This window comes from Ambystoma mexicanum, chromosome 5p (genome assembly GCF_040938575.1).
Source record: "Ambystoma mexicanum isolate Mex_15411 chromosome 5p, UKY_AmexF1_1, whole genome shotgun sequence".
Taxonomy (NCBI): Eukaryota; Metazoa; Chordata; class Amphibia; order Caudata; family Ambystomatidae; genus Ambystoma; species Ambystoma mexicanum.
In genome coordinates this window covers 22,532,830-22,560,192 of record NC_090930.1, presented here as the reverse complement: position 1 = coordinate 22,560,192, position 27,363 = coordinate 22,532,830, and the positions used below count along the sequence as shown (strand labels likewise).

Genomic DNA, 27,363 nt, shown 5'->3' with positions numbered 1-27,363 from the left:
TCTAGAGTTCCAACGGAAGTGTCCCCAAATACCACTGATGGCCCAGCAGGAAAACCACATCCCTCAGCTGCTGCTGGAGGTTCGAGCCATGCTAAAGAAAGGGGCGATAGAGCTTGTTCCAAGGTACTCCCTCGTGCGAAAGAACGGCTGCTGGAGGCCCATTCTCGACCTACGTCGACTAAACAAATACATAAAAGTTCTGAATGGTCACTCTTCAACACATGCTTGGACAGCTAGAAGAGGGAGATTTTCTGTCGTCATTGTATCTGGAGGGTGCATACTTCCACATCCCCTTTCACAAGGAACACTGCAAGTTTCAGTGCTTCGTTTTGGGGAAGCATTACCAATTCAAGGACCTTCCTTTTGGACAGAAGTCGGCGCCCAGAGTCTTCAAGTGCCTGGCGCCGGTGGCGGCCCATCTGCGACTACAAGGGATCCACGTCTACCCTTACTTGGACGATTGGCTCATCTAGGCCAGCTCAAGGGGCATCGCCGTCAACCACACAGTGTGAGGACTGCCCGCTTACTGACGGATCTGGGGTCCTCAGCGAATTATGCAAAGTCCTCCTTGACACAATCGCCGGACGCACTGATTCTGGGATCGCGGCGCAACACGTCATGCCATCACTGTCGGAGGAGAGAGTAGCTGGCATCCTGGGCTAGGAGCAACGGCTGCTCGCTCTGAAGATCACCACGGTGAGGACCAAGTCTCTGCTCGGCATGTCATGCATTGATCTCATCAAAACTCTGCAGGTTACGGATGCGCCCACTGCAGTAGTTTTTCGACACCCGTTGGAATCAGGTATCTGGAAGCTTCTGTGACAGGATCACGCTCAACGAGTGGTTCCCTTGGACGATAAGGTGACTGGATGCGCTCTCATCTGACCGCAGGAGAGGATTTCCAGGCCCCACCGCACCAGGAGACTGTCACGGCGGATGCTTCCCTGGAAGGATGGGGAACCCACGCCGGAAGTCTTCATGCTAGAGGCCTGTAGCTGCCGGAGGGGAAGACGTTGCACATCAATGTTCTGGAGCTACAGGCTGTGTTTTGTGCCCTCAAATCATTCCTGCCGTTCCTCAAGGTCAAGGTGGTGCGGGTATTCAGACAATACCACCACAATGTTTTACAGCCAGAAACGGCACCAGATCCCCAGCGCGGTCCAAAGAGGCGTAGGGTTTATGGCATTGGGCCGGCGCTCAGGGGTTGTTAAACATCATTTCATCTGGCAGGAAGAACACCACGGTAGCCGACTCTCTGAGCAGGGAGCTCCGCTTTTCCCACGAGTGGGAACTTCGGCAGGACCTAGTGGAGAACCTGTTCCTCAAATGGGGCAATCCCCAGATCGACTTGTTTGCCAGAAGGTTGCCCCAGCAGGGGAGCATGGGGGACGCATTCTCATTCCCCTGGAAAGGCCTCTTTCTGTATGAGTTTCCTACGTTATATGATATATTTTATTTGTATCGCGCTCGTACACAAGTGTTTCAGAGCGCGACTAGGCAAGGGAGGGGAACAAGGGAGAACACAGCACAACATAAAAACGATCTTACTAGGCCCAGTGACATTGAGAACGCGCAAGTGCATGGGAAAGGGAAAAGGGAAAAAGTGCATGGAAGGGGGAGAGTGGAAAGTGCAGAAGCCGAGGAGCGCAGATAAATAAAATAAATAGAAAATTGAGGCAAACTTTGGTAGTGCAGCCAGCAAGTGGCAAGTGCTGTGGTTAAGGCAGCAGACTGGGTAAGTCTAAATAAGTGCAGAAAAAGAAGAAAGATGAGGTGGGGGGCTGTATGGGTACAGATACAGTCCCCAGTGCAAGGGGTGGCCAGGAGGCAGTGCAGGAAGGTGGCGGGGTGAGCAGGTACCTGGGCCCAGGAGACAGAGGGTGGCCAGGTGCACAGTGCCAAGAGAGCAGATCAGCAGGGGAGAAGGGGAGCGAAGGCAGAAGCAAAGAGGAAGGTTTTGAGTTGCTTCCGGAGATGGTTCTCCTCAAGTTTTAGAGTGGCAGGGAGGCTGTTCCAGAGGGAGGCCCCGGCCGAAGATGGAGATCTACCGCCAGCTTGTTTCTTTGAAAAACGACTGACCCTGCGGGAGTTAGAGGAGCGAAGAGCTCGAGAGGGGAGGTATTTGCAGAGGGTTAGTTGAAGGTATTTTGGACCCAGGCCCTAGAAAGACTTGTGGACAATGCAGAGGCTTTTGAATGTAACCCTTGCATCCACTGGGAGCCAATGGAGAGATTTCAAAGCTGGAGAGGTACGATCCCAGGGCTTGAGCCCAAGGACAAGTCTCGCAGTCCTGTTCTGGATAAGTTGTAGAGGGCGGAGAGTAGAGGCAGGTAGATTTAGAAAGAGGCTGTTACAATAGTCCAAGCTAGAGAGAACCAGAGTTTGGGATACCATGAGCTTCTGGGGGAAGGAGAGGAAAGGCAGAATACCTCTGAGGAGGTGCAGTCGGAAGTTTGAATTTTTAGAGACATCAGAGATATGGGCCGAGAAGGAAAGTGTGGAGTCAAAGATGACGCCAAGGTTCTTAGCCTCGCAGGTAGGGGTAGGAGGAGGGCCAAGGGAGGCCGGCCAGAGAGTGAGGCAAAAGGATGGAGATGGTGTGCCGATGAGGAGGATCTCAGTCTTGCTGGCATTCAGACAAAGATCATTGGCGGCACACCAATTTCGAATTGCAGTTAGGCAGTCAGATGAGAGAGGGAGAGGAGGTGGCCGAGGGCAGCCAGAAAATGAGTTGTCATCAGCGTAGCACTGGAAATTTGAGCAGAAAACGGCAATGCAGTGAGCGAGAGTTGCCAGGTATTGGTTGAAAAGCCAGAGTGAGAGGTTAGACCCCTGGGGAACCCCACAGGTAGAGAGGAAGATAGATGAAAGGAAGGACCCAAGTTGGACCTGGGAGGGTCGATCTGAGAGGAAAGAGGTCAGCCAGGCCAGAGCCTGATCAGTGATACTCAGATTATCACAGAGACGGTTGAGCAGGATGGTGTGGTTGACCGTGTCGAAGGCAGAAGAGATCAAGAAGGATGAGGACAGAGGGAATGTTAGAATCAAGGTTGGAGAGCAGATCTTCACGGATATTGAGGAGAGCAGTTTCCGTGCTTCTGGCCGCTCTGAAGCCAGACTGGTGGTCATGGAGACAACCAACAGAATCTGAATGAAGGTTAAGCTGAGATGGCCAGCTTTTCCAGGAGTTTGCCCAGAAAGGGGGTAATGGAAATTGGGCGATAGTTTGCCGGACAGGAAGGATCAGCTGTGGGTTTCTTGAGAAGTGGATGCACAACGGAGTGCTTCAGAGGGGGAGGGGAAGGATCCTTAGGCAAACGATTGATTGCAAAAATCAGCAAGGGCAGGAGCGAGGGTGTCAATGTGGTCCCTGATGGTTTTGGAGGAACAGGGATGAAACTGTTTTGACGAGGCTTTCATAGATCGGACTTGTCTAGCGACCTCGTCGGGGGAGAAAATAGGAAAGGAAGAGAAGGATGGTGGGGGGGTACTTAAATAGGGGGGGGATCTCCAAGCACAAACTGACAGGGAATAGGAGAGGGAGGGGAGGCGAGGGTGGACAGGATGTCCTGGGTTTTAGAGAGAAAGTGCGAGGCAAGGGCATTGCAGAGAGCCTGGGAGGCAAGAGGAGGGGGAGGAGACTGCTGCAGGGTTGGCAAGCTCCTTGCAGATTTTAAAGAGTTCGGCCGAGTTGTTGGATGCCGCAGACACACAGGCTTGAATGTGGGCTCTCTTCTTAGTGCGGACAGAGTGGGTATTGCCTTTGGAGCAGGCGACAGGCCAGTTTGTCAGAGGGTGAGCAAGAAGACCTCCATTTCCTCTCAGCCACCCTACACTTACGTTTAAGTGTAGCTAGGTCGGAATCATACCAGGAATTGCACTTGGCTTTGGACTTCAAGCGGATCCTCATGACAGGGGCAAGAGCATCAAGAGTATCAGAGATGGAAGAGTAGAGAAGGGACAGGGTTGTGTCGGGGTGTGAATCATCCAGGGAAGGAGGAGGAGGAGAGAAGATGGCAGCGAAAGCCTCAGCTGATACACGCTTCATAGGTCGGATGTCCGAGAAGGTAAGCGGAAGTGTTGGGGTGTGGTTGGCTTGGGGAGAAGAGAGTGAGAGATGGGAGGAGAGGAGGCAGTGGTCACTCCAGTAGAGAGGATTGGTCAGAGGAATAGAGAGGGGGAGGCCAGGGGAGATCAGGACATCAAGTGTGTGTCCTGCAGAGTGTGTCGGGCCGGAGGGGAGGATAGAGAGGGAGAGGGTATCGCAGAGGTTGCGAAAGAGCAGTGATGTGGGACAGTGAGAATCGAGGTGAATGTTGAGGTCACCAAGGAGGAGGAGTTGAGTGGTTGAGGCCAGGAGGGAGGAGGAGAGGTCGGCCCACTCTGAGAGAAAAGAGGTGATTTGCCCGGGGGGCCGGTAGAGAGTTGCAACAGTAAGAGAGTGGCTAGGAGAGAGTGAGAGCCTGCAGACCAAGGCATTCAAAAGAGGAGTAAATCTGAATGGGAATGATGGTGGCAGGAATCCACTCAGGAAAGATCTGGGTGCAGAGAGGATCTTGTAGCCCTCGGAGTAGTGTCAAAGCTTGTGACAGAGCTAGCCGTGAACCATGTCTCCGTAAGACCGAGGACATCAAGGTCCAGTTCTTCAAGGAGGTGGCAGATGTCGGAGGTGTGTTTGACAGTAGAGCGAGAGTTGAGAGTGGCAAGATGAAGAAGGTTGCCGGCCTTAAAGACCTTCCGGGGAGGGGTACAAATCAGAGGTACGCCCTACAGAGTTGTGGAGGTAGCCTGAAGAGTGGCAAAGTAGGAGGAAAAAGTGGGTAAGGTAGCCAGGAAGTGAGAGGAGGGGACAGCTGGAGATGAGAGGAAGTTGATGAGGCAAGGGGAAACGCCTATCGAAGAGGAGGAGATTGGCCTGAGGACCATGACCGTGCCATTTAGGTAGACATTAAGGATGACTCTGGAGGAGTCGAAAGAAGCCATGAGGACATCCCAGTGAGTGCCACCATTAATGGGAGAGGAGGAGACGGGACAAAGCACAGAGATCATATGGGGGTCCATAGATCCGGCAAAGGAACAACAAAGAGGATGTCGGTAAGGGTCTGTCTGGAAGAGGCGCTTGTATAGGTATCAGCGATGGGGAGTCCAAGGTTGGAGGCCAAGATATCCTTTTTAAATTTCCAGACTTAGTGAGAAGGGAAGGTTAGTTGATATAGAAGCAGTTGGAATAGATGGGAGAAACATAAAGCGCCATGAGTGGAAATGAGAAGAGGCAGAGGGAGGAGTAAGCAAGTAAAGCAGTATTGAGCAGTCACTGGGCTAGCAGGTTACAATCAATGGCCAAAAGTTAAATGCAGAAATACACCCAAGTTGGACTTTCAAGTAAATGCAAGAATACACCCAAGTTTGACTTTCAAGTAAATGCAAGAATACACCCAAGTTTGACTTTCAAGTAAATGCAAGAATACACCCAAGTTTGACTTTCAAGTAAATGCAAGAATACACCCAAGTTTGACTTTCAAGTAAATGCAAGAATACACCCAAGTTTGACTTTCAAGTAAATGCAAGAATACACCCAAGTTTGACTTTCAAGTAAATGCAAGAATACACCCAAGTTTGACTTTCAAGTAAATGCAAGAATACACCCAAGTTTGAATTTCAAGTAAATGCAAGAATACACCCAAGTTTGAATTTCAAGTAAATGCAAGAATACACCCAAGTTTGACTTTCAAGTAAATGCAAGAATACACCCAAGTTGGACTTTCAAGTAAATGCAAGAATACACCCAAGTTGGACTTTCAAGTAAATGCAAGAATACACCCAAGTTTGACTTTCAAGTAAATGCAAGAATACACCCAAGTTTGACTTTCAAGTAAATGCAAGAATACACCCAAGTTTGACTTTCAAGTAAATGCAAGAATACACCCAAGTTTGAATTTCAAGTAAATGCAAGAATACACCCAAGTTTGACTTAAAAGTTAAATGGCAGACCAGTAGTTAATGAATGTAGAGTGGTAGTCAGATGGTAGAGGTGAGTATAGATATGCTTCACATGAGAGCATGACAGGAAGAGTTGAGTACCCTCTGAGAAGGGAGTACAGGTAAATCAAGGAGGGAACTAACCCAAACAGAATATGGTAAGAGAGTCATGGCAGTCCAATAATCCAGGGAAGCAGCCTCAGTGACAATGAGGGTTTGGCTGTTGCAGAATCTCATGATGCAGCCTGTGAAGTAGACAGAGAAGCTGACAGGGACCTTGGGACGTTGCCATTGTTGGCTTGAGTCATCAGTCGTCTCAGACGGGACAGGTGCTGGATGATCCTCGTCACACCAGCGTGGCAGAGGCATATCTGGTACCCGGACCTTCTCAGCATGCCGGCCTCCCCACCAGTCAAGCTGCTAGTGGTTGGAGATCTTCTCGCCATGAAGGAGGCGCCATTCTTCACCACGCCTCAGGGTCTCTGAACCTGAATCCCTGGCTCCTGCAGTGCTAGAATTTGGTAGCTAAGATCTCCCGGCAGACTGCAAGGAAGTTCTCACCAAGGCTAGAGCATCGTCTACTTTGAAATGCTACGGACTCAAGTGGAAGAGATTTGCTATTTTGGTGCCTTTCCCAGAAGAGTGACCCTCTGAAGGTCAAGGCCCCCTCAGGTACTTCCATATTTGCTGTCGTTGGCCAAATCGGGGCTGACTCACGCCTCCAAGGTTCATCTGGTGGCTATCTCCCAGTACACCAGATCCCCATGACGACCCTCATTGTGGTCGCACAGAAATTCGTCAAGGGACTTTTCCGCTCGTTCCCGCCTGTGAAGGCTCCAGCATGGGAGCTAAATGTGGCGCTTACTAGGCTCATGGGACCCCTGTTGGGGCCTATGCATTCTGTTCCACTCAAATTTGTTGTCGAAAACTGCTTTCCTCGTGGCCATCACCTCTGCATGACAAGTGGGGGAGATCCAGGCCTTCTCCTGAAAACCACCATACTCGACTTTCCACGACATAAGGGTGGTGCTGCGGACGCACCCCTCCTTCATGCCCAAGGTGCCATCAGACTTTCATCTAAACAAGCACTTGGTGTTAACTGTGTTTTTTTTTCCGACTCCTTCGTCACCGTCTGAAAGGACTTTGCACTCGCTGGATGTGGCTAGAGCGCTAGAAGTTTTATTTGGCCCACAGTGTTTCCCGAAAACTTGTCAGCTCTTTGTGAGCTTTGCTCCTGTGAAACATGGGAAGGCCCTGTCGAAGGCTTCCATTTCCAGGTGGCTCTCCGGCTGGCAAACCGACCGCTGCCTGCCCATTCTACCAGAGCGATCGCTGCTATATCGGCGTTCCTGTCTGGTGGGCCCCTGCTGGACATCTGCAGGGCTCCTATGTGGAGGTCCATGCGTACCTTCACAAGATTATACTGCGTCGACAGGGATTCCAGAAAGGAGTCCAGAGTCGGCCAATCAGTGCTGCGCAACATGTTCACCTGAAGGTGAGCCTGGTGAGGAGTTAACAGATGCTTAATGTTGAGTTGTTGAATGCTTAATGTTGAGCCTTGCCACCTCCCGTGGTTTGGCATGTGTGTACTGCTATGCATTATTTCTCCAGCATTGGATCTTTCATAGATTCAGATGCTTGAATATTCCCCGTCGTCAGACTGGGAATCCTCGGTGATAAATTAAATAATAATAATAATTTTTTTTTTAAAATATATATATATAGCTTAAGCCCTGCCACCTCATTGGCTGGGGCCATAAAGGACCAAAGTGAGGTGGAGGGACTACACAATGAAGTGGCTCATAGGCTATAATGGGCTATGTACATGCACTGCTAGGTGGTAGTGTAGGTATATATATATATATATTTTAAAAAAAATGTTTTTATTATTATTTAATTTATCACCGAGGATTCCCAGTCTGACGACGGGGAATATTCAAGCATGTGAATCTATGAAAGATACCAATGCTGGAGAAATACAGTTACAGGTAAGTAACTAAGACTTATTAATAAGCATGTCAATCCATGCCAGACCCCCATGCTGGAGAAGGAATAAGTTAGTTACCTGTAACTGTTGTTCTCCAGGATGGGTCTGGCATGGATTTACATGCGACCCCTCCCGCCTACCACTCTGCGGCTCTTCACTTGGTCCTACTGCTACTTTACATGCTACCATATCTGAAGATGGCTGCTAGAGGAGGGGCTTAGGTAGATGGCAGTCATTGGCTGGGGGCAGTATGGCCCACAGACCACTGATTGGTTGTTAGGAGAAAGACTGTAGAAATGAAACTGAAACTGATTTTTTTCATTAACTAGGATTCCCAGACTGACGGGGAATATTCATGAGTATGTGAATCCATGCCAGACCCCTGCTGGAGAACAACAGTTAAGTAACTTATTCCATGTTCGCCTATACAAAGCATGCAAATCTAAGCAGGTACAAGCATCAGAAATAAGATTACGGTGAGTAATGTATCCCGCATTGAAGCAATTGGACCCGAGCAGGGCGACATTTCCAGTCGGGTAATGCCCTCGGGGCGATGGTTACAAGCCTGAGCGAATTCCGGGTCTCAAGGAACAGGGTTAAGGCCAGTGGACAGAATGGCCAAAGGAGTAGACAAAAAACCTTGAGACACGACCATGACTGATACTAGCCACAGTCATGACCCACACGCGGTAATTGCGGTATGAATTGGTAAAAAAGTGACCGATACGAGGGAAAGGCTTCAGCTGCCACCAGCCCACTCCTTGGCACATTGTCCAGTCACCAACAATTCCTTAGTGTTTAGGGCCTGAAAACACAAGGACCCCATTGCACGGTCATGGAAGGTACTTTGCGCAATGATAAAAGGTACCAAAAGGGGCAGCACAATCAGACGACCAAGAGAAACAATGGTTTTCAGCAATGACAGCCCGCAAGACGTGTCAGTTTCCCCGTAACAATGAGAGAAAGCCCAGGGGAGCGCAGCTGAAGGCTGTGCTTCACTGGCGAAAGGCAGGTCAGGACAGGACACTTACAAAAAGCAAAAGGTTGGGGAGTGTGGGGGAGGTGTTGGGGGCGTCCACAATTAGAGGGATAGTTGCATTTAAAGGAATTTTCCCTAACATCTTACACTGAGCACAAGGGTCACACCTTTACTGAAAAATCTGAGTGAGGGATTTTAGGTACACTACGTCACGTTGGGGATAGTGTTGCAGGCACCCCCATGTCGACGCCCCCTTTCGATAATCGAAAGACCAAATGCAATACTCCGTGGTTACCACTAGATGTTGCACTATATGCACATCATGTGAATCTAAGCAGATACAATCATCAGAAATGCTATCGCAGTAAGTAATGCAGGTCATATATTAGTTGCTGGTTTTGGAGGGAATGTGTGACGTTTCCAGTCCTGTTTTTTCTTCTTGTGATTGTAATTTTGACTTAAATTTAAATGATTATTCAGGGACTATGCTGGCTAGATCTAATGGAAGTTGAAATCCAAAACATCTGATGGGCTGCACAGTTCAGTTCATTAGTGCTGCAGAGTTCAGATCAATGATGGGAGTGGTTGTGTAGGCCCTAATAAAGAGGTGCAAGGAGAATGGGGCACAATTTGTAAGTGCTCTCTTTGGTTGTTCACAGGTCTTCCCGGAGTTTGCAGCTGCCCATTCAAACTTGGCCAGCGTTCTTCAGCAGCAGGGGAAGCTCCAAGAGGCTCTGATGCACTACAAGGAGGCAATCAGGTAAGAGTATGCCCTTGTTAAATCTAATGGGGGTTCGGTGTTGTTGCAAGCTTTGCCTCACTTGGACCGTAACCTCATGAACAAATCGTCAGACTTCTAGGTCAGCTGATGGCCAGGCACTTGCAGTGTATTTTAAAGTGTATAAATCCATGAGCCACATCAACCATGCCATTTCCAAATACATTTGACTTACTTGTTGACTGCGGCCAATACTTGTGCAAGTAACTTCCCAGGCACGTACTTGTGGCATGTACCCTTAGGACACTGTATTTACTTAACTGTTTATTGTAGTACTGCTCGAGCTAATTTTCCGACTTGCATTAAGGCTGCTCGCATAATGTCTGTTTTAACCACTTTTTTCTCCTTTGCCTTAATAGAATTGCTTACATTTGTGTTGTGCAGCTCACATTTGTATTTTTACTCAACCATATTTTAATTGACGAAAGGTGTTAGGCAAGATTGTATGCAGTAACCCTGTGAAAGACTACACATCTCTTGTCCTCTTGGTATTGGGTAACCCACCTATTGATATAGGTCTGTACTAGACAATTTCGTCGAGTGACTGAGCAGGCTTATCTCAAGAGGGGTAAATGTGAGATTTAGAGATGTAACACTGAGATTCACAATTACAAGTATTCAAATAACACTTATACTCAAGGTTTTCAAGTAAAATAATTAGGTCAGTTTTAAATAAGCATTCTTTAAAAAGAGCATTGTGTAACAGTAAAAATACACTTCAGAATACGTTCTCAGAATCAAGTCAAGCAAGTAGATGGTCTTTAGAGATGCTTCATACGCACTTCCTACACCCTGAGGTGACTTCACTAACTAGGACAGTAATGGCATTTATACATCACTTTTGCACTTAAATTATGAGGTTGTCAAAAGGAAAGGTTAAAGGAAGGAAAATGGTTAAAAAGGTTCCCCGAGCACGTGAGCACTTTCAAATCTCCCAATGAAGTCTAGATAACTTTTCCCAGCAATATTTGTTGAAAACCACTGCATCACCTATGAGGGTCTGTAAGAATTAGTCAATGGGACCGAAAGAGTCTGCAGGGAGCCAGGACAGCCAAAGTCAACTGGAGCAAAGTCTAGTTAGCTGAGGCCCAAGTCTTGCACAAAGTTAGTTTGTCGAAAATCATTGTTGGACCAAAGCTGTTACACTTGTGAAAGTTAGAGCTGAAATCAACTCTAGAAAAGCAGCTATTGCAAGTCTCAACTGAGAAGAGCAGAACTACAGACAAAGGGGTAAGTATCCTAAAGTCAGAAGAGTACCTTTCGAGGGGATTGGGTCCTCCGACGTATTCCATATCTGACCGTAATCACCACAGCTGTGCTGCTTCGGAAAATCTTCGGAATCTGTGTCCTGCGTCGATGACGTCGATACGCCGCCCTCGAAGACCTCCTCGACGGCCGACTTCACTGGATGTTATAAGTAGGACGCAGGACGCCCGTAGCCTCAGTTCCGTTTTTTCCGCAAACATGTTCGCTTCGGGAATCTCGGCCTGTTTGGTGCTTGTGAAGTACTTTCTTCGTGAAGATGTCTACCTAGTCTTCCACACTGTGTCCGGGCTTTAAGAAGTGCGGGGACTGTGGGTCCAAGATGTCTGTTACGGACTCGCACAACGCCTGCCTCTAGTGCCTCGGGGAGGCCCATGACACGGATGACTGTGTCGCCTGCCATTCGCTCACGTCTGAAGCCTTGCGGGAGCGCAAGAAGTTATCGGTAGGTAAGGTGTCCAAGCCCTGGAAGTCGTGGTCTGCGGGGCTTTCCACGGACGACTCGAAGGGCGACTCTCCGTGTCGTCGTCGGAAGTCCAGTGGGTCTCGGTCCCGGAGTCGGTCTCGCCACTCCTCTGCCTCTTTGAGGCACTCCGGAAGCGCCGTCATCGGTCGCCTTCCCCGTCATCATCCGCGGACTCCTCCGCCCGTCGGCGGGTCGCTTACCCCACCAAGCATGCCACGCCGGAGGAGTGGGTTTCCTTCGGGAAGAAAAGGTTGGCGATTCTCGAATCGCAGGGCACTGGTCCGTCCGCGCCTCCTTGTGGGGTCGGTTGTGATCAGCCGAGAGACACCGCTCGCACGCCTTCGGGCTCGAGTGGTTGTCATGATTCGCGGGAGAGGTCCCGCTCGGACAAGGGAATCGTTCTCGTCATCACCGGTCCAGGTCCTGGTCCTCGACACGCTCGAGACCGTGTGAACTGTGGCGTTGACGCCGATTCCCTCAACTCCTTTCGAGGCTGTGTCGACGAGGGTACCCCGTGGCTCAGGGGAACCACATAGAAAGGCTCTGGCCAAGGTCAAGCATGGCTTTGGTTCAAGTTCTGTGCCTTATTACCGCCATCTGGAGTTCATTTCAGAGGTGGATGAGGGCTCTGATGATGGCATGGTGCCTGACACGGTTCCAGACGAGATTCTCTTGGGCCATAGCCAGTTTGAGGACTTGAGGCAGTCCCTGCATGATGCTAGTGGGCTGGACACCTCTCCGGAGTTGGAGTTTTGTAGGCCTGAGCCTGGCACTCATGCCGATTCTTCGTACCGGCGTCTTATGTCAAGGGTCACCGAGTACTTAGAAAGGTCTGCTCCCCGGGGGAGTTTGTTCAGGATGACCTTACGGATATCCTCGACATTGGTCCACCAACTGACCCGGTACTGCCGTTTCATATGGCTCTACAGAGGCTGGCGGTGGCTTGGACTGCTCTGGAGAGTCTTGCGGGAGTGGGCAAGTTTTTGCCGCGAAAATACCACCCAGCCAGTAGTGACCCCTGCTACTTGTCCAAGCACCCTACTCCGGAGAGTTTGGTGGTGCAGGCGACTACGGCCCCGGCAAAGCAGGCATAGTACCCTACCGTCCCTCCTGATAGTGACGACAAGCGTTTTGATGGCTGGGCGAAGAAAGTGTTTTCTGCAGGGGGTATGGCGCTTCAGACGGCCAACTCCATATGTGCCTTGTCACGTTTCACGCACACTCTGTGGAACTGTTTTTCCTTGGCGGCTGAACATATTCCCGTTGGGGACGAACGGTTGTCATGGTTCAGGGTGGCAAGGATGCCATGTGTGAGGCCGTTCAGTCGGGTTTGGACATGGCAGATTTCGTCAGCCGGTCCATGGCGGCGAGCACCGTGATACGCAGGTTTGCGTGGTTGCGGAAGTCGGGGTTTGCTCCTGATGTGCAGGCCCGGCTCCTCGACATGCCCTTTGACGGGGGAACATCTTTTTGGCAGCAAGGCTGACGAGAGCCTTGAGAGGTTGCAGACCTCGAAGGCTGCAGCAAAGTCGTTGGACGCTGCAGTTCGACAACATCTGCCTTTTCGTCCTAGGGGACAGCAATGGAGGGGAGGTTCCTTTCGTTATTACTCATCCTTTGGTAAAGCGAGAGGAGCTGCCAGTCAAAGGGGCCACCTTAGGAGTGCCAGAGGTGGAAAACAAGGTACTCCAGGTTCCAAGGCCGCTCGGGCTGTTGCCTCTTTGCCCTCAGGCAACGCCGCAGCCGCTTCAGCTCAGTCATGAGGCCATGTCCCATGGTTCGCCCGTTGGGGGAAGGCTGGCGCAGCATCTTGCAGAATGGCGTGCCATTACTTCAGATGTGTAGGTTCTGGAGATCATAGCCCACGGCTACTGTCTTACTTTCAAGACAATCCACCAGGGAATCTCTCTTTGAAGAGTCCGTATCCGCTCCTTGCGCAGGAAATTCAATCCCTGCTGGATAAAGGCGCCATAGAACTGGTGCCTGTAGCGGAGAGGAACAAGGGATAGTATTCCCCTTGTTTTTTGATTTTCAAGAAAGACTGGGGATTGAGACCTATCATGGACTTGCACGGTTTGAACAAACTCCTCAGGAAGGACAAGTTCAAGATGGTTACTCTCTCTCGTCCTCCAGGCCCTTCAACTTCAGGACTGGTTGGTGTCTCTCGACCTCAAGGACACTTATTTTCATGTGCCGATCCATCCAAAGCACAAGAAGTACCTGAGGTTCGCGGTTGGCGACTCACACTTTCAGTTTTGGGTACTGCCGTTCGGATTGACCTCCGCCCGAGGGTCTTCACCAAGCTCATGATAGTGGTGGCAGCGCACTTCAGGAAAGGGGGGGATTCATGTCTACCCCTACCTGGTTGATTGGTTGATCACGGCACGCTCTCCCGAGCAAGTCCTGGATCATCTGTCCGTCACCTGCCACTCCCTCCACAAGCTGGGTTTCTACCTCAACTTAAAGAAGTCCCATTTGACACCAACTCAGTCTCCAGTACATCGGAGCAGGGCTTGACAAGTCCCTGGGGCAGTGTTTCCTCCCCAGGTGAGGGCTCATCACATTCAGCAGATGGTGCACAAGTTTCAACTTGCCCAGACTCTCCCAGCGTTCGAGTTCTTGAGACTGCTCGGCCTCATGGCATCCTGCATTCTTCTGATGCCAGAGGCCAGGTTGCAGATGAGATCTTAGCAATGGGCACTCAAGCTCCAGTGGTCTCAGTCCGCAGGATGTCGGACCCTGTTCAGGTGCCGTCTTCGGTCGCCCAGGACCTTCTGTGGTGGGCCGACAAAGGCAATCTGATGAGGGGGGCTCCATTTTGGCTGCCCTGTCGGGAGGTGACGATCGTGACGGACGCATCCCTCACGGGATGGGGAGCTCATGCCAACGAGTTGACAGTCAGCGGTCGTTGGTCTCCGTTGGAGTCCGGACTCCATATCAATCTGTTGGAGCTGAAGGCCGTCATGCTAGCCCTGAAGGCTTTTCTGCCGACTGTGCGAGGAAAGAATGTCCTGATCCTGACGGACAACACGGTGGCCATGCACAACCTCAACAAAAAGGGGGGGGCAAGGTCACTTCCTCTGTGCAGGGAGGCGATGCAGCTCTGGTTCTAGGCAATCCAGCAGGAAGTTTCGATCTCGGCAGTTCATCTGGCAGGAGACAAAAACGAGACGCGGACGCTCTGAGCAGGCAAAGCGCGATCTCCCACGAGTGGGAGTTGGCTCGGGAGATTCTCCTGGAGATCTTCACCCTTCGGGGGACCCCTCAAGTGGATCTTTTCACCTCTAGTGTCAACCGAATGTGCGAGAGGTTCTGCTCGCGGGAATTTACTCCAAACGGAGCCTTAGGAGACGCGTTCGTGGTGTAGTGGTCATTCCCGCTGCTGTACGCGTTTCCTCCAGTCCTCGTCATCCCGCAAGTACTGCAGAGGTTATGGAGGTTCGGTTCCCGGATTATCCTCATTGCTCCGGCGTGGGCCCGGAGAACGTGGTACCCGGACCTTGTCGTCTTCCCTACTGAGACAATCTGCTCTCACAGGAGGGGGTTCAGTTTCTCCATCCAGAGGTCAGATCCCTCAACCTACACTCTTGGTTTCTGAAAGGTTAATGTATAAGGATTGGGACCTCCCTGAAGACGTGATGTGGGTGTTGCTTTCGTCCAGAAGGCCCGCAACAAAGTCTCTGTACCATTGCCGTTGGAGAAAGTTCTGCGGCTGGTGCAAGGTTAAGAATGTGGAACCTTTTGCATGTGAAATTCCCATGGTTCTGTCTTTTTTTGCTCTCCTTGGCCCACAGGGACCTTCAAGTGGGTACCATTTAAAGGTTACCTGGAGGCGCTGTTCGTATTTAAGCGCTCGTCTGAAGAAATGTGTTCCCTCTGTCGCCTTTTCAGGTGCCCGGTTGGGATTTGAACCTTGTTCCCAAGTTTCTGATGGGTGCTCCGTTTGAGCCTTTGCATTCATGCCCTTTTAAAACTGTATTTTTAGTTGCGGTCACTTCCGCACGCAGAGTGAGTGAGTTACAGGCACTTTCAGTTAAGCCACCCTTCACTGTGTTTCATAAGGACACGGTTGTCCTTAGAGTTCGTCCTGCTTTACTTCCGAAGGTGGTGTCGGAATTTCATTTAAGCCAGAAGGTTGTTCTTCCGGGATTTTATCCTCCTCCACATTCTGGTAAGGAAGAGGAGAGGCTCCATAGGCTTGATCCTAGGAGAGCAATGAGCTTTTACATTTCACGCATGTCCGGGTCAGAGTGGACGATCAGCTCTTCATTGGTTATGCTGGAAAGTGTTTGGGACAAGCTGTGACGAAACAGACTTTGTCTCGCTGGATTATTTTGAGTGTTACCGCTTGGCGGGTAAGGACCCACCGGTCGACTTAAGGGCCCATTCTACCAGGGGTGTGGCTGCCTCTAGTGCCCTGCAGAGGGGTGTTCCTATTTGTAATATCTGTGATGCAGCCACCTGGGCTTCGGTACATACTTTTGTAAGTCACTATTCCCACGATTCCATCCGGGGGCAGTATCTGGCCTTTGGCAAGGCGGTCCTTTACTCCGCAATTTGATTGGGCATGCTAAATTTCTGTTTTCTAAATTCTTTTCCCACCTCGTTGCATTGGTACTGCTTTGGAAGTCTGTCATAGATATGGAATACGTCGGAGGACCTAATCCCCTCGAAGAAGAAGTTACTCTTACCTGGTAACGTTCTTTCGATGGGATGGTCAGACGACGTATTCCATATCGCTCCCTCCCTACCTTCCCCGCTACAGAATTTCTGTTGCGATTCAGCTTAAGTTTCCGCAAGGCTTTGTGTGTCATACTGGCAGAAGACTGGTGGCACACGTTCTGGGAAAAAACTACAACTGACGCTACGGGCGTCGTGCGTCCTACTTATAACATCCAGTGAAGTCGGCTGTCGGAGGAGGTCCTCGAGGGCGGCATATCGACGTCATCGATGCAGGACGCAGACACCGAAGATTTTCCGAAGCAGCACAGCTGTGGTGATTACTGTCATAGATATGGAATACGTCATTGCACCATCCAATCGAAATAACGTTACCAGGTAAGAGAGTAACTTGTTCTTTGGTTCGAAGTAGAGGATCAAGCTGGCTTTTGTCAGGTTACAGTGATGCAGATCCTGTGTTCCTGGCCCTCAGTTGTGGGGACAAGAGGGAGAACGTCTGGAGGACTCCTGCACAGCAATTCAAAGGTCGGCGGCAGTTAAGGGCCTTCGGGTCAGCAGCACTTCAGTTTCAGCGCCTGGTAAGCAGCACGACCGTGGATCTTGGACACCGTTTGGGCTTCCTTCACACCTTGAGTCCAGCACTCTGGTGTGGGGACTCGAGCTTGGGTCGTCAAGCTTCGAGAGGGTCCTCGGAAGACTCCTGGAGCTTTTGGCTGACTTCAGACATTGCACTAGATATAGGAGAGATTTCTTTCAATATACTGAAAATGACAATTGAATATGTTCGGAAGTGAATTCTACGATTGGGGGGTGGGGTGGAATTTGTGTTCAGTGATTTGTAATCTTGTATATAGTTTATTTTTGTATCACCTTGATGTTTTTAATGTATTGTTAAAATTTAAAATAAAATTAAAAAAAAGACATTGCACTAGAATTCTTAACCCCTGGCACTCGGTTCCTGGAGCAGCAAAGTAGTACAGCCAGTTTGGGGGGGAGGGGAGAGGGTCTTCCAGCAAAGTTCTTCTTGGGGTTAGTTGGTCCCACTAACCCATGGGAAGAAGTTGTTCCATCCGGAGCTTCTCTTGTCGATCAGAAAAGGGAGTTTCAGCACAGCAGCAGGGCTTCACCAGGCAGGACAACGGTCCAGGAGAGTGCAGCAATCTTTGTTCACGGTTTCTTTGTTGGGTTGTTCTTCCCAGTGATCGACTCTCTCTCTTCAGTCCAACAAGCCTCGCCTTTTATGCAATTTCACCCATATCTCGGCAATATGGATGACATGACAGATTCAACCCCCACTTGGAAGGAACTGGGTCTAACTCAGACTGGGTATCGGGACCTTCATCAGGCCAACTTGTTAAGGAAGACAGCCAAGTGTCAAACTGAACAAGAGCCATTGGCCTTCCTCAAGCATGAAGTTAGTGTATGTGGGGACAAGATGCAACCTTTTGTCTGTCCATTTTTTCATGTACAGAACTGGTCAGCCCACCACTACCCAAGTCCAAGTGAGGACTTTCCTGGGCCTCACTGGGAAATACATGAGAAAACTGGCAGCCTATAGCAATATAGCTGTCCCTCTGACTGCCCTCACTACTCATAGGGGACCTAAAGAGTTCTTACGGACTCGTGACTGTGAGAAGGCCTTCACTGACCGGAAAGAATCCTTTGCCCAGGCTCCTGGGTTTAGGGCACCTAATTGGAAGATACCTTTCTTGGTGCAGACAGATGTCTGACACTGGAATAGTTGGAAAACTTTCACAGCTTGATGACAAAGGCGAGGAACAACCTATATGTTTAGTCAGCTCCCAGTTTAAGAGTGGAGAACTCAGTTGGCCCCAGGTGGAGAAGAGTTGCTTCTCCAGCATGGGGTCTTGCACATGCTCATGAATTTATTTTCCCTGTTGACAAGCCTGGAATCCTCGGCAAAAGAAAACCTTTTCACTTTCACTTAAAAACAGTATTTCTCCTCTTAAACCAATCTCTGTACTCTGGGTCATACTGCCCCCGGCCAATTAGTCCTCGCCCTAAACCCCTCCTCTGGCAGCCATATTCAGATTTCTACTGCACTTTCAAGTGTTCGGAGTCCTCGACTTTTGCTCTACCCCTACAGTTTTGTCATTTTCGAAGGAAGACTTTGTGCTCTTCTCTAAATCTACCGACAGCAGGGATCAGTTTGTCAGTGAATTCAGCGCCCTTCAAGGGCAAGGATCGTCAAAGTTTTTGTTTTCAGAAGGCCTTTGGGCCTACTCCGCACTTTGGCCATGACAGAGGAGAAGGAAGGAAGGAAGATCCCTTTTCAAGCTCTACACCAGATGCGGACTACGGAACTTATTTGTGGAGAACAAACCCCTTTAGTGCCTATACTGTCTTTATAAGGACCACAAAGGAGAGTGAGATCTGGCTCAGCTTCTCCAAGAAAACTATTTAATATTGACACAGTAAACTGGCGACGTGGCTAAAGCCTATGGCATCTGCCCCATGCCCCAAGCAGGGTCACGCCTCACCTAGGACCGGCGGGTCCGAGGAACGGGCTTCGAAGTCCTTTGAGGCTGCTCGATCTGTGGGGGTGGCCAAGAAGAGGCCAAGCACCGCAAGTCCGGTTCCATTGGGGTCACAGCGCAATCTGGTCCCGCTATGGGCAGGGCATGATAAACGTCAGTCTGCCTCCATCGCCAGCCAGTGATTGAGCTCCTCCTCAAATTTATTTATTAGCATTTATAAAGCACGCATCAGCCCTGAGGCATCGTGGTGCTGTTAGATATATTTGCCGGTTACAGAGGACACAAAAACTTAGTTACATGGTAAGCAGTGTTCGAAACGGACGGGAACACACCTAGAGCAGGAATGGCGGTGCAGGAAGGGGTGGGAAGCAGCGGGGAGTTAAGTGAACAGTGTGGTTTTGTGGATTTTGCGGAAGGTTGAGCTAGGTTTCAGCTCAGTGCATTGGGTAGGGTATTCCAGAGTTTGGGTGCTAATGAGGAAAACCAATGCCTCCAGCACTTGCTCTTTTGAGCGAGGGTACGCAGAGTTGGTTGGCGTGGTGATGACTTTTGGGGCACGTGGAGGTGTTTCTTGTGATGGTTTCAGATAGGTTTGATGGGGCAGAGATACTGAGGTATTTGTGCAGTAAGGTGAGGATCTTAAAGTTGACCCCCTTTAACTGGGAGCCAGTGGGCGGCTTGCCTAGCCTGCTTGACGTGGTCTCTTTCTGGGGATACTAAGGGCTGCCCGGAGCACATTGTTTTGTACTATTTGGAGCCTGTTTAGATTTCTAGCTGAGGTGCCTGCAAGGAGAGCATTGCAGTAATCCAATTTTGCTCCGATAGTGGCTAGGGCAATGGAGAGGCAGTTTTGGCTGGTTAGAAAAGGTTTTATGGCATTTGAGTTTGGTGGTGGTTAGAGAGAATTCTCAGAAATGTGCCAATTCCCTCCACCTTAGAGACTCCTAGCAACTTTGCTGGATCTTGAGGACATGATTTATTTTTAACATGGAGAGAGTGTGACCCTTTTTCTCACTCTGTAATGTATTTTATTGTGCTTTTAAACACTGTTTCGAGGGGATTGTCCTCCAGACGTATTCCACATCTTAGACATTGATTACTAAAAACCTGGCTCTTCAACACTACAAATCTTGAAACCAAAACCGGAAAAAAGATGACAGGGCAGCTCCCATGGCACCTGGATGGGGGACACCGGATAGACAGTCAACGATCCCAGACAATCCCACCAACACTTTCGCCCGCCCCTTAGTTACCGCCAGGTACCACAGTAGTGTGGAATTGTCGAGATATTGGCAATCACCACACTACCTGAGAGGTCGACATTTGCAGATGCACTGGCCACAGGAGTATGAAGGGAGGATAAGGGGAGCTATGAGAGATCATGTTAGAGGTGGGGGCCAGAGGAGTAAGGTACCTTGTATACCAGTCAGACCCAGGTCAGGACAGAGCATTGCCTTGCATGATGGAAAGCCGCATCAGGGGATACTACGCAAGCAGAGTGCCTCAATTCAGGATAGAGACGCAAACTAACCAACCCTACTAACAATTTCCCTTTCTGCATACACCTCTCAAACTCCAAACCAAATGCAACCAAAACCTACAGCACAACAAACTGCACAAACTTCACTACATTGCGACAACAAAACAAAAAACACACATAGTCTTGCACAACAGTACATGACGACTACCGGCCGCAAACACCCCAGGCCCAGCCAATGCACCCACCGGGCTGAGGCCGCCAACAGCACATCACTGCTCTTGCACTTTTCCTGCTTCCTCCCACTAACTCAACCTCCCCTCCTCTTTCAGAGCCGCCAGGGGACCACTCCGGTGGTGATAGTGCGCAGTAGAAATGTCCTTTAACATTAACATTACAGCTGTGCTGCAGTATCAATGTCAAAAATGTGGAATACGTCGGAGGAACATCCCATCGAAAGAACGTTACCAGGTAAGAGAGTAACTTCTTTTGGTTATGGAGTATGTTAATCTCCATAGACATCCATCTTTTATTTACATTGTGTCACACAGCACTTCAGTGCAGTGACACCGCGAAGTCTTTCAGATTTCCCAGAGGTTTACATACCTTCTTTTGGATAAACTACTGTTTCCAAGAGCAGTAAAGTGAAATTGACTTTACTTGGCATTGTAACTTTCTAGACCTAGCACACCCTATCTTACAATAGAGTGTTGGAGGGCTTACCTGGTATCCCTTTTGTCTAGCTGCTCATGCAACATTTTTTATGTTGCCCTTTTCGCACTGAATGGCTGGTGGCAGTGGTTTCGTTTGAACTGTCATGGTGTGCCTTTACCGCGGTCGCAGCTACAGTAAAGCACCCATGGGAGCCATCATTGTCAAAATGGCCCCAGTCTTCTTTTTTTCACCATTTCTTTGTGGAAAGGTCCTTCTTGATTTACTCTGCGCACCAAATCAGGTTTGGTTTCTTTGTCCGTTTTGCCTTTGGTGGGATTCACGAGTGAAGCTTGCCAATGGCTCCAGGGTGTCTGGGATAGGCAGGAAGTGAAGGAGGGAGGTGCCTGAAACTCCCTGTTCTTAGTCTTCTAGTATAAGGAGACCCAGATACACTCTGTGATGATCGGCCAGCTGACTGTCCGGCAAGGACAGCCGCCCTGCTGGGTGACTGACAGCTAGGCTGGAATGAATGGGAGACAACTGAATAAAAGGCGAGTCTTTTGGCTTGGAAGGCAGTTGACCACTGGACGAAGGAACCGAAGAAGAGCTTGAAGAGGACGCCTGCTGCAACTCCTGGACCGTTGGTTTGCCCAGTGAAGCCCTGCTGCAGCGCCGAAACGCTAAGTGTGCATTGACAGCGAAGCCCCTGCACGGACGACTTCTCCCTTAAGTTGGTGGGACCAATCGACTCCAAAGTAAGCCACCTGGACATCCATCGCGGAGCTGGTTGAATTTCCAGAGTTGCTGCTGGAAACGGTATAGCCAGGGAGAGAAACACCAGATTGTTGCTTTTTTAAGCTGGCCTAGAGCTTCGGGAAGAACCTCTGACTCCAGGAAGCAGGACTGACCGAACATGAGCTCCCTCAACAAAGTGCGGGACCCCAGAAGCAAGTAAAGTCCATCTTGACAGCCAGGAACCGCGCTGTTGCTATTTGCGGTAAACGCAAGGAGCTTCAACACTGAACAGCCACTGAAAGTGAAGTTTGCCGGTTGCAAGTTTTTACCGTCCCAGTTTATTGCAGGAGTCCCCTGACGTCCTCCCTGTTGTGTTTTGATTCAAGGTAGTGTTGGATCTGGATGTGGGCAGCTTTATCTAGAATTTTGAGGAAGAAGGGGATGGTGATGGGCCGTTAGTTGTTGGGGCATGAGGGATCTAGGGATGGTTTTTTATGAGGGGACGGACCCACGCTTCTTTTAGGCTTTGTGGTACAATTCCTGTGGAGATGGAAGCATTGATGAATGCAGTGATGATCGGGGTCAGCGCACTCTTTGATGATGGCCAGAGGGCAGATGTCAACTTTACACGTGGATGGTTTGATGTGTTGGAGGAGATCTGAGACTTCTGTTTCTGTGACGTCTCTGAAACGAGAAGAGGGGTAGAGGGATGGACATCCTGTCAAGTTTGGGTATTGCTTCGCGTTGTGATTGAATTTTATCTTGGAGAAGTTTGATTTTGTTTAGTAGGGCTGTCTGAATGCTAAAGCACCAAGCTTCGTCTTTATAGATTTCGTCTGGACTGGTGAAGGGGGTAATGAGGTCTTTGAAGATGCAGAACATTTCCTTGGATTTTGTATGTCAATTATATTCTTTTAAATTCTTTAAAGATGAGATCATTTGGCATGGATTGCCACTTGGCTAGGGCCTGGCGTTTGTTGGAACATAGGGCAGATAGCTCTTCCGTGAACCAAGAATTGGTATTCCTCAATTAGGGCTATAAGCATAAATGGCTTTCGTGAGGGTGTGGGATTTTAGGCAGAATTGCATGCAGTACCCTCTGTGACCACTACATACAGTTAGGACTACAGGTGTAAGCAAAACCAACTTTTGGTATAAGTCTGTACTACAGTTTTTGGTAGCGAGCTGAGCAGCAAGGCTTATCTCAAGAGGGAATGTGAGCAGTAAACGATGTTACACAGAGGTCTTACAAACACAGTGGTTCAAGTAGACACACTAAAGGTTTCTTGGTAAAACACTTATTCATTTATTACACTATCATTTAGAAAACATTCACTAGAAGGAGGCAACTTAATATCATACACAAACACTCTTCAGTATCAAACCAATACGTTTCTGAGTAAATTAGGCTCCCCTGAAATAGGAGAAAAATGGCATTTCAGTCACTTTAAATAGGAGTACAAAGGCACAAGTTAATACAAGATCACAAAAACCTTTAGGCAGTGCAAGTGGTTTTAGTTCACTAGAGGACTCAGTTGAGTTCAATAGGCCTAGGCCAAAGTCAATTGACTAGTGTCTTGGATAGGACAGAGCAGTTCTTAAAGTAAACAGTAAATTCTTTGCCAAAGTTCTCAGAAGTAGTTTGTATGAGAAAGAATCATGTTGGGTCACAAGCTGATTAGGCCTGCAAGTTGGGAAAGTTCCAAGAACTTTCACCGCGAGAGGTAAGTTCTCTCAATCGGGTTGGCACTGTACCTTGAAGATATAAAAAAAAAGATGCAGCTGAAGACGTTGGCTCCCGGCAGTTCCTGCAGATCTCCCTGTTCTTGAACCTCAGTCCTGGGGACAAGGGGGAGGACGTTGGGGGACTCCTGCAATGCATGGGATCGTCGGAAAACACTGACAAAATGGAGTCACTTAAGTTCCAATAGTGGTAATTCAAGCACACAAGCTGGTGTCCCTCTCCCTGGGTTATCCTAACCAGCTTTGACAAGGATATCCAGGTGTCTTATGAGTTGATTGGTCCCACCAACTCAAATGAAGTCGTCCTTGAAGGGGTTTTTCTGTCGAGATGAACTTTGCAATTCGGACCTGCTGCAGAATGGCTTCACCGGGCAAACCAACGGTCCAGGAGTTGCAGCAGCCATCCTCTTCCAGCTCGTCTTTGGTTCTTTTGTTCCATTGGTCGACTCTGCTTTCCAGTCCAAGAGACTCGACTTTTTAAACAGTTTTCTCGCATTCATTCCAGCCTACCTGCCACTCACCCAGCAGAGTGGCTGTCCTTGCCGGACAGTCAGCCAGCCAATCAAGCCAGAATGCATTTTGGTCTCCTGTGAGACTAAGCATAGGGAGTTTCGGGCGCCTCCCTCACTTCCTGCCCACCCCAGACACTCTGGAGCCAGAGGCGGTCTTCAGTCCTGGAGCCCGCCAAAGGCATAGAAACAAAGGGACCAAACCGGATTTGGTGCGCAGAGACAAACGCTAGAAGGCGAAAAAAAAGACTGACCTGTTTGAACAAAGGGGCTTAAGGCGGCATCTTGAAAAACATGGCTCCCGTGATTTTTAGCTACAGGTTTTCGCGGTCAGGAAAAATCATTCTAGTTTGTTGTAAAACCACAGCCACCTGCCATTTCGATGGGAAAGGGTAGCATTTGAGTGCTATGAGTTACTAGACACTGGGGGTGGGGGGGATTCCAGGTAACCCCTGCAGCACTCCATTGTAAGATGGTGTGTGTTCTGGGTCTAGGAATTTAAAAAGACTGGTAAAGTCAATTTAAAAGTACATTCTCTGGGAAACAGCAGTTTATCACAGAGAAGGTATTTAAACCTTTGGGAAGTCTAAAGACATCCCTGTGTCACTGCATTGAGGGTGCTGTGTAACACACATGAAAAGATGCCTATGGAGTTATCTTAAAACTCCATAATCAAAGAACACAAGAGTAAAACATACATCAAAATACATGAGTGCGAAAAAAGGCTCACACACTTTCCAGGTAAAAAAAATCAAGCCCTCAACGTCCAGCAAAATTGCATGGGGTCTCTAAGGTGAAGGGAATTGGCACATTCATGAGAATTTTCCCCAACACCCAACCTTAGGTATAGTCCTGGACTACACAAGTTGGTAGAGTGACTGAGCAGCCAGGCTTATCTCAAGAGGGATCAATTTGAGCTGTAGGGTTGTAACATAGATTCACAGTGACAGGTATTCAAATAACACTTGTATTCTAGGTTTCTTGGCTAAAATAATTAAGTTTTAAAATAAGCCTTCTTTAGAAGGGAGCAATATGCAACACTTAAATACACTTCAAAATACACTCCTTCAGTTCGATAAAGTAAGCAGATACCCTTATGCCCTTTTGGCATGGCACACAGATATTACTACACCCTGAGGTGACGACAATAGTTGGGACATTGTGGACATTAATATATCACTTTTCACACTTAAATGGGAATACTGAAAAAAGGTTTGGGAAGGAAACAAAGGTTAACGAGTTTCTCAAACAGGTAAGCACTTTTCAATCCCCCAATGAAATATAGGTCAACCCTTTCCCAGCTATACAGGGAAGGTATGCATGACTTTTTGGAGGGACCGATCAACACAATGTCGGAGGTAAGAAGAGTCTTCAGGGAGCCCGGACTGCCAATGAAGAAGAGCACAAAAGTTGTGCACAATGTTTAAGAGTTTTGTTGTAAAAAGAAATCACTGTTGGGCCCCAAGCTGGGAGGCTTGTGAAGCGCAAAGTTGCAAGAAACTCTGCAAAGGGCAACCAATGCATGTCTCCAGTGAGAGCAAGCAAGCTACATACAACAAGAGGTCGGTACCCCTGGTTTCACAGTGCCTTGAGTCTGAGGAAAAGGTTCCAGCTGGCTTCTATTCCTGTTGTTGTCCTGCAGATCCTGTTGTTCCTGGGCCTCAGTCGTGGGGGAAAGAGGGAGGACGTCTGGGGACTCCTGCACCACGGTTTGAAGGTCTGCAGCAACAATGGGCACACTCCAGATCAGCGGCACTTCGCAGTTTTAGTTGCTCTCAAAAATCACCACTGCGGTTCTTGGACACCTTGTGGAATTTCCTTGCTTCTGCAGTCCAATACTCTGTTGAGGTGGCCCAGGCTTCGAGGAGGTCCGGAGCATCTTCCTGGAGCTCGGGTCTGGCTTGAAGGCGTTGCACTCGTCCTGGTGTTCCTGTCCCCTGGCATTCGGTTTCTGCAGCAGCAAAGATTTACAGCCAGCAGAGAGAGGGGTTCCAGGCAAGTTCGTCCTGGGGTCAGTTGGTAGTCCCACCAACCCAAGGGGAGTTGTCCTTTCCGCGCTTATCTAGTCGATACAAAAATTGGAGCTTCAGCACTGCATCAGGGCTTGACCGGGCAAACCAACGATCCAGGAGGGTGCAGCAAGCTTCTCTTCCAGTTTCTTCTTCGGTTCCTTCGTCCAGTGGTAGACTCTGCCTTCTTTGCAAAAGACCTCGCCTTTTATGCAGGTCATTCGCAGCTCAGCTCTAATGAGAAGGTAGACAAAGGGGGATACTAAGTAACCCCTCCAGCACGCAAGACTCTGAAAAGCTTAAACCAGATGACTTTTCAGCAGCGGTGTAGGTTCTCGTTCCTTTGTGGGCAATCCTACTTTCGCTCCCCTCACAACCAGTACAACTCTGGAAACAATCGGTCCTCAGGTCAGGGATCTACCTCCACCACCACGTATCCACCTAGAGGACCGCGTCGTGGAAAGGGCAGGGGGCGGAAGTCCACCCTCAAAGGCTCCCCGGCCTGCAGTCAAAAATGACTTCCAGATCCAGGTCCTCTCCCATACGTTTAATATTCCTGCAAGCATGGGTGGGGGATTACATCAGACCAGTGGGTGCTCAAGACAGTCGCCCACGGGTACTGCATAGAGTTAAACTGACCACCTCAATGCAGACCACCGAGATGAAGACGCCTGACTCCAGAACACCTGAGGATCCTGCTGCAAGAGGTCTAGATCCTGCAGGAAAAGGGCACTATCGAAGTTGTCCCTCTTCTACAGGTTAACAAGGGTATTTATTCAGTGTTCTTACTTGTACCCAAAAAGGATCTCCCCATGCGCTCTGTGCTAGACTAGCACCCAGCGAACAAATTTGTCAAACCCCAGAAGTTTTGTATGGTCACACTGCAAGAAGTAATTCCTCTGCTAACACAGGGATTACATGGCAACATTGGACATGATAGATGCATACTTTCATATTTCAATGTTGCCGGCACACAGAAAATATCTAAGTTTCATGATAGAGGACAAACGCAATCACTTCAAAGTATTTTCCTTCGGCATTGCCTCAGCCCCAAGGGTATTTACAAAGGTACTGGCAGTTGCATGCAGCAGCTCATCTGTGCAGGCAATCCATTCCAGTTTATCCTTAACTCGACGATGGGCTCCTAACAGGGGACTCCTACGAAACATGCCTGTCGAATACCCAAAGGACGCTAGACCACTTATTCGGTATGGGAATCTCCATAAACGAGAAAAAATTCGGCCTACATTCCTGTCGAGCAGTTTCTGGGAGCTCTAATTCAGACAGACTATCTCGTCTTCCCCTCCAACAAGAGTTAAAAGCATGCTGTTTCAGATCACTCAGTATGTAGCCAGTCCAGAGGTGACGGTACGCAAAGCCATGCGACTGTTAGGGATGATGGCGTCCTGCATTTACTTGGTTCCTCACGCACGTTTGCACATGTCCCATGCAAGAGTGGCTCAACAGCCAGTGGAGTCAGGCCAGCGGACAACGGGACGATCTAGTGGTTGTCTCGGCAGCCCTCGTTCTCTCTCTGCAGTGGTGTTCGAGGGAAAGTCTTTCACCACCCCAGCAGTAGAAGCCACTCTCACGACGGACGCATCTC

At 49.2% G+C, this 27,363-nt stretch overlaps 1 protein-coding gene across 3 annotated transcripts in view; it reads left to right on the top strand.

Annotated features, from left to right (window-relative positions):
* The window catches only part of OGT (O-linked N-acetylglucosamine (GlcNAc) transferase), an 810,702-nt gene that overhangs the window by 291,857 nt on the left and 491,482 nt on the right, over positions 1-27,363 (top strand). For all 3 annotated transcript variants that reach the window (XM_069612350.1, XM_069612349.1, XM_069612348.1), the window contains exon 9: positions 9,605-9,705. In XM_069612350.1, coding sequence (XP_069468451.1) covers positions 9,605-9,705 — 101 coding nt within the window. The remainder of the gene's footprint in view (positions 1-9,604; positions 9,706-27,363) is intronic.